The sequence below is a fragment of the Aegilops tauschii genome, chromosome 5 (genome assembly GCF_002575655.3).
Source record: "Aegilops tauschii subsp. strangulata cultivar AL8/78 chromosome 5, Aet v6.0, whole genome shotgun sequence".
Taxonomy (NCBI): domain Eukaryota; kingdom Viridiplantae; phylum Streptophyta; class Magnoliopsida; order Poales; family Poaceae; genus Aegilops; species Aegilops tauschii.
In genome coordinates, this window is record NC_053039.3 from 370,082,839 (window position 1) to 370,089,950 (window position 7,112).

At 52.6% G+C, this 7,112-nt stretch overlaps 1 protein-coding gene across 1 annotated transcript; it reads right to left on the reverse strand.

Moving 5' to 3' along the window:
• Positions 1-3,481: 3,481 nt before the first annotated feature.
• Positions 3,482-6,764, reverse strand: LOC109732299 (serine carboxypeptidase 1-like). The gene is made up of 8 exons (XM_020291487.4): positions 6,151-6,764; positions 5,184-5,291; positions 4,809-5,083; positions 4,468-4,704; positions 4,260-4,366; positions 4,069-4,155; positions 3,880-3,982; positions 3,482-3,788 (listed from the first exon to the last, which is right to left on the reverse strand). The coding sequence occupies exons 1-8, from the start codon at positions 6,539-6,541 to the stop codon at positions 3,636-3,638; spliced, it is 1,461 nt and encodes a 486-aa protein (XP_020147076.3). The 5' UTR covers positions 6,542-6,764; the 3' UTR covers positions 3,482-3,635.
• Between the last annotated feature and the right edge of the window lie 348 nt (positions 6,765-7,112).

Sequence of the window (7,112 nt, forward strand, 5' to 3'; positions counted from 1 at the left end):
TAAAGGGTTACGTCGATGCAAGCTTTGACACTAATCCGAATGACTCTAAGTCTCAATCTGGATACATATTGAAAGTGGGAGCAATTAGCTAGAGTAGCTCCATGTAGAGCATTGTAGACATAGAAAATTTGCAAAATACATATGGATCTGAATGTGGCAGACCCGTTGACTAAACTTCTCTCACAAGCAAAACATGATCACTCTTTGGGTGTTAATCACACAGCGATGTGAACTAGATTATTGACTCTAGTAAACCCTTTGGGTATTAGTCACATGGAGATGTGAACTAATCACATAAAGATATGTACTATTGGTGTTAAATCACATGACGATGTGAACTAGATTATTGACTCTAGTGCAAGTGGGAGACTGAAGGAAATATGCCCTAGAAGCAATAATAAAGTTGTTATTTATATTTCCTTACATCATGATAAATGTTTATTATTCATGCTAGAATTGTATTAACCGAAAACTTAGTACATGTGTGAATACATAGACAAACAGAGTGTCCCTAGTATGCCTCTACTAGACTAGCTCGTTAATCAAAGATGGTTAAGTTTCCTAGCCATAGACATGTGTTGTCATTTGATGAACGGGATCACATCATTAGAGACTGATGTGATGGACAAGACCCATCCGTTAGCTTAGCACTATGATCGTTTAGTTTATTGCTATTGCTTTCTTCATGACTTATACATGTTCCTATGACTATGAGATTATGCAACTCCCGAATACCAGAGGAACACTTAGTGTGCTATCAAACGTCACAACGTAACTGGGTGATTATAAATATGCTCTACAGGTGTCTCCGATGGTGTTGGTTGAGTTGGCATAGATCGAGATTAGGATTTGTCACTCCGTGTATCGGAGAGATATCTCTGGGCCCTCTCGGTAATGCTCATCACTATAAGCCTTCCAAGCAATGTGACTAATGAGTTAGTTGCCGGATGATGCATTACGAAATGAGTAAAGAGACTTGCCAGTAACGAGATTGAACTAGGTATGATGATAACGGCGATCGAATCTCGGGCAAGTAACATACCGATGACAAAGGGAACAACGTATGTTGTTATGCGGTTTGACCGATAAAGATTTTCGTAGAATATATAGGAGCCAATATGAGCATCCAAGTTCCGCTATTGGTTATTGACCGGAGATGAGTCTCGGTCATGTCTACATAGTTCTTGAACCCGTAGGGTCCGCACGCTTAACGTTAGATGATGATTTGTATTATGAGTTTATGTGATTTGATGACCGAAGCTTGTTCGGAGTCCCGGATGAGATCACGGACGTGACGAGGAGTCTCGAAATGGTCGAGAGGTAAAGATTCATATATTGGAAGTCTATATTCGGACATCAGAAAGGTTCCGAGTGATTCAGGTATTTTTCGGAGTACCGGGGAGTTACGGGAATTCGCCGGGAGAAGTAATGGGCCTTATTGGGCTTTAGTGGAGAGAAGGGAGAAGGGCCAAGAGGTGGTGCGCGCCTCCCCCCTGCCCAAACCGAATTGGACAAGGGGTGGGGGCGCGGCCCCCCTTTCCTTCTCCCTCTCCCTCTCTTTCCTTCTCTCCTACTCCGAATAGGAAAGGGAATCCTACTAGGACTTGGGAGTCCTAGTAGGACTCCCTATGCTTGGCGCGCCCCCTAGGCCGGCCGCCTCCTCCCTCCCTCCTTTATATACGGGGGAGGGGAGCACCCCAAAGGCACTCCAAGATTTGTCTTAGCCGTGTGCGGTGCCCCCTCTCTACAGTTACACACCTCGATCATATCGTCGTAGTGCTTAGGCGAAGCCCTGCGCCGGTAACTTCATCATCACCGTCGTCACGCCGTCGTGCTGACGGAACTCTCCCTCGGTCTCAACTGGATCAAGAGTACGAGGGACGTCATCGAGCTGAACGTGTGCTGAACACGGAGGTGCCGTATGTTCGGTGCTAGGATCGGTCGGATCGTGAATACGTACGACTACATCAACCGCGTTGATAAAACGCTTCCGCTTTCGGTCTACGAGGGTACGTGGACACACTCTCCCCGCTCTTTGCTATGCTTCTCCTAGATAGATCTTGCGCGAACGTAGGCAAATTTTTGAAATACTACGTTCCCCAACAACACGACGGGCAATGAGAGCCGCGACGACGCCTTCAAGAAGGGAGCGAGCTTCGCCGCCGCTAGTCCGTCCGAAGATAGGGCAGGTTTTCACCCCGTCCAACACTCACCACCACCGAACGCCACATCCCATTGACCATGCCGCCCACACAACCATGGCCACCGTGCAGCACCTAACCACGGGCTCTGCCCAAGAGCACCGCGGAGCCACCACCAGGGCCGCCGCCCTGGCATCCAAGACCTGGACACCACCTCACTCGAGACCCATCGCTACCTCAACCAAAGATACGAGCGGAAAGGAATCGCCTTTCGCATCCCTGGGCTGCCCCCAACACCGAAACCCAAAGGCCGGCCAAAATTGGCCTCCATCGACCCGTCCTGCTACCGGGTGCGAGATGAGCACGGTCCTGCTGCCGGGCGCGAGACGAGCATGATCCTGCTGCCGGGCGCGAGACGAGGTCGGTCCTGCTGTCGGGTGCGAGACAAGGTCAGTCCTGCTGCCGCGTGCGAGACGAGCTCAGTCCTGCTGCCGAGCTCGAGACGAGCGATGGACCCTAGTCGGGGGAGGGCCGAACCTTCGACGAAGGTAGCAACCAGACGACGAGGAGAGGGCCGAAGGTCGAAACAGGCCGCCTATAGACAAGCCAACGCCGGAAAGCCAGCCGTCGGCCCAGTCAACCCGCCGAGCTACCGTGGAGCCGGCACGGCGAAGCCACCTCACCGTCGCCGCCCACAGCCGGGACCGCAGCCACGCCGGGCCGGGGCCCCAAACCCGCGTAGCCAGCCGAAAAAAGCAAAATCCGGCCGACACGCATCACCACCACGGCCACCATTCCGACGACGACGAGTGCATCAGCCCCCGCGCGCCGCCGGCAGGCCCTTGCCACCGAACCGCCGGCAACCAGAGCCGCCGGGGCCTCCACCACGCGCAGCCACCCTGCCACCCACGCGGCCCAGGACGGCCAGCACCGCCGCATCTCGCCGACGGCGCGCTCACCAGATCCGAGCAAAATAAGCCCCGATCCACCGCCAAAACGGCCAGCCGCCGCTCCTCCACCGCGAGGAAGACAGAGAGGAGGGGGCCGCCGCTCCAGCATCCAGCGCCGCCGCGTTGCAGAAGAGGCCGGAGGGCCAGATCCGCGCCGGCGCGCAGCTCCGCGACGCACGCCTCGCTGTCCAGGGCCGGCCTCCGCGTGACCAGAGAGAAAGGCCCACCGTTGCCGGCAGCCGCACGGGCTTTGCCCGGCGGGGACGCCCGACGGTGCGAGGGGGGAGGGAGCAGGTGGGGGTGGCGGCGGCGGGGTTAGGTCACCCGAGCCGCCCCCCTGGAGAGCGACGCGGGTGGGTTCGGAAGAGTGCTTTCACTTAGTATTTTCAAAGTTATATCATAAAGTCATTTAACAAGAAATACACGTCCACTCAAAGGACAAGGACCATTTTCAACTCTGACCGGATACAAGTACATATTATACTAAGATTAAGCAAATAAACCTTCCATTTTCGTGCCGTAGCAATTGTCCTGACATGACTCACTAGTCTTGTATGTAAGGCGGGAGCATCCCTTTCAGGAAGGAGGTCAACATTATCAACGCTCTCTCAGGCTGGAAGGACGGAACAAGATGACCGGCACCTCTCACTGATAGAAATGTCAATCCACCGGCGTACTGTTGGACATATCCTGCCACCTAAGCAGTGAGGGAAGTCGTCAGTTTCAGGCTCAGGGTGACCAAAACATTGTACTAGTAGATGAGAAATGTTGTCGATGATGGGATTCACCTCCTTTGCCACCCATGGGCGCCATGGAGTGGTCACAGGAAGGCCAAGGTCTTGAATGGAGTACCTCGTCGCCGGAAGAGGGCACACGGAGTCGAAGTCACCACTGTAAAAATGTAGCAAAGTTTATTTACTACTAACAGTAAATACTTTCCAGGTGTCTGAGAATAACTGATGGTAATCTGTTACTACCTGAATATCCAAACGGGAAGGTTGTTCTCGATCAAGAATTTGATGGATGGGAGCATAGTCACTGGCGCGTCTTTCCACGTAAAGTTTCTGCAAGCACAAATCAGGTGGTTAACTTCCGGACGTGTGGATGAAAAACATTGCAAGATTGTTGACCGGTGTACGCTAAATCAGTGTCCAGTTCAACGAATTACCTGCAGGGCGACCACTCTGTCATCCTAGCGTGGAAAGCGCACTGCACCTCTGGATCGTTGAGATAGGCAATAGTAGGATAGTCGCTGCACGGATCATACCCAGGCAGCTGCATGCAATTTTACAGAAACGCGACGGTCACAAATTCAGAAGATGATCACTGGTTTCACTTTTGACTGGACAAGCAACTTAGAATTTCTTTTTCCTTACGTAGCCACTGGGGTGATATGCTCCGTCGGGCCCGTCGACGCAGACGGGAGCGTATATGTTGTACGCATCAATCTGGCCGGCGTCGAACGCGTCCCAGGCGCCGCTGCATGCTTTACCGGCAAAGTCGCAGTGCTCGGTGACGTTGGCGTAGACCTCGTCCGACATCACTCCGTGGGTCCAGAAGAAGTCAATGGTGCCCTGATTGTTCCTCTTGTCGTCGAGATAAGGGTTGCCAACCTTCAGCAGAAAGGAGTCCATTTAATATTCAGAAGATCTTTCGTCATTCACCATGTGTTCATACGAGTATGACTATCGCAGTATAGCTTCTAAATTTCACGTACCAAGATGCCCTGAAGGTTTATGATGCTTCTGTTGTTGTACGTGTTGTGGAGCAGGATGGTGGCGGCGAGCTGCGGCGCATAGTGGCCGGCGTAGCTCTCGCCGGAGATGTAGAAGGCACGGTCCTTGTACTCCGGGAACCTCTCCAGCCATCTCAGCAGAAAGACGTACGCGTCGTCGGCGGTTCGCTCGTCGCCGCTCAGGTCGTAGTCCGAAGACGTGTTGGAGTAGGAGAACCCGACGCCGGCGGGGGACTCCAAGAAGATCATGTTGGCCGCTGTCGGTATATTTCACAAGCAAATTGAGTTCTCTTCTGTAATTATTAAGCAGGACCAAATTAAAGGGGAAGGAATTATTAGCCTGTAGAAGACGCCCACCGTTGTTCCAGGCGTGCATGTTTCTGCCGAGCGTTTTGTTGTCTTCAGCTACACGGAACGGACCGAGCTCCTGCATAGCGCCGTAGCCCAGCGACGAGCATCCTGGCCCTGTGCATGCAACAAGTGCCACTACGTACTGAGAATTTTCCACAGGAGATGTTCAGTTGTCAACTTAAGCCTGGGAATAGTTTCACATCCATACCAAAGCCAGCCCAGTCCATGTGACTACACGCCCCCTCCCCCCCCCCCCCCCCCCCCCCCCCCCCCCAAAATATCAGCTAGAATCCAAACCAAACTAAACTGTAGTTTTTGGATTGAATCCACAAACTCAAATCATGAAGAAATTGGTACAGCTTCTCAACTGCACTAGTACAGCTTGTATGCAAATTTGTACAGACTAATCCCAAATTTCTGAAAAAATGGGAAGAACATGGTACGGAGGGAGGGAGGAGGAGAAGGTAGTGGGATGGAGCATCTGGGGGACGGGTAGGCGGTGGCAGCTACGATTCCGACCGGCGCACCGGCAGGGAGGCGACGGCAGCTTCGATTCTGGGCGGCGTACCGGCGGGGAGACGTCAGCAGTTATGAGCGGGCATGCACGGCGGTGGAGAAGTCGGGAGGCGCTCCGACAGCGGGGGTACCTCTTGACGGAGGCGGATGGGTGGGGGAAGCTGCGACCGGAGGTCCGGAGCTCGAGCCACCGCTGGCAACCGGCGGTCCCTAACCCTAGCTGGAAGCCTGGCCGGGGTCTCGTGTGAGGTAGAAGAATTGGTCGCTCGGCCGGTTTTTCTACGTAGACTGAAACCGGTCTGAGACCAATTTGTCTCAGCCCAGACCAAACCAAATCGCAACAGGGGCTCAACTACTAGCAACTAAACTAAAGCGGCCGAATGAAGAAACCATATTAAAACTACGGTTTGAGACCAAACTATTCCCAGGTTTATGTCAACGTATGTATGATTCTAACCTCCGTTGAGCCACAAGACGAGTGGCTTGTCCGAGGCACCAAAAGGCGATTCGACGAGGTAGTAGAAGAGGGCGCGGCCGTTCTCCTCGTCGACGGTCACGTATCCGCCGTACTGGTCGAAGTTGACGCCCTCCGGCTGGCCCGGCAACGCCGTGATCTTGTCGGCCGCCTTCAGAGAGCTCTGCTCAGACACAGAGCTCTCTGTACCCAGGCTGCCAGCGACCCTCTCGTGCTCGGCTATGCTACGCACACTAAAAGTGTCGGTGGTGCTGTCAATGTCCTTCCTAGAAGAGATGAACTCTCTCAGCCGAGCCTCTTGGGATGCATATGCACTGGCCTGCAGTGTGGCCACGCAAATGAGAAGCAAGACATAAGAAGAGAGGCTCGTCATCTTGGGTGAGATCAGATGGTCGTCTCAGAGATGCACGGCTGATTTTATAGAGGCATAGAGGAATGGAAGAGGTCGGTTTGCGGCAAGGACTTTGGGGATTTGGTCCTTATAATATTACATACAAAAGTGCTCTGCATTGGCCGTTCTGCATCAAGTTTGTGATCTTGTTTCCACCCATAAACCATCGGAGGAGGATCACTCCTTATGCTTTTGATTCGGTAAAACGGCCTTGATTTGTTGAATTGACAGGATAATTGAAAGCGAAAGGAGCAGTGTTTTCAACCAGTTCTTTATCCACTTCCTTGTTTTAGTCGCTGAATTGGAAGATAATCAACGGCAACTCCTGTACCTACCGTGTGCGAATTTCTTGCACAGTAGACCACCTGCGCGAGTAAATTGTCAGAAAAGACCCACGGCGAGGATCATTGACAAAGCCCACACGTGAACAATTTTCTTTGTTGCTTACTTCAGCACTTCTAGAGTTCTAGTGGCATCTACTCGAGAGGGAGTACACTAGTGCTGTCACACTTTCGATGAGTCGGGTTCACAAAACTCAAATGCTCTTTTCGTA

Bases quoted from the DNA above. Each gene is read 5' to 3' on its own strand.
- LOC109732299 (XM_020291487.4), bottom strand. From the start codon at position 6,541: ATGACGAGCCTCTCTTCTTATGTCTTGCTTCTCATTTGCGTGGCCACA. The intron at 5,292-6,150 runs GTTAGAATCATA...TTGCATGCACAG, and splicing joins CGTCTTGTGGCTCAACGGAG to GGCCAGGATGCTCGTCGCTG. The intron at 3,789-3,879 runs GTGAATCCCATC...CTCACTGCTTAG, and splicing joins GCCCATGGGTGGCAAAGGAG to GTGGCAGGATATGTCCAACA.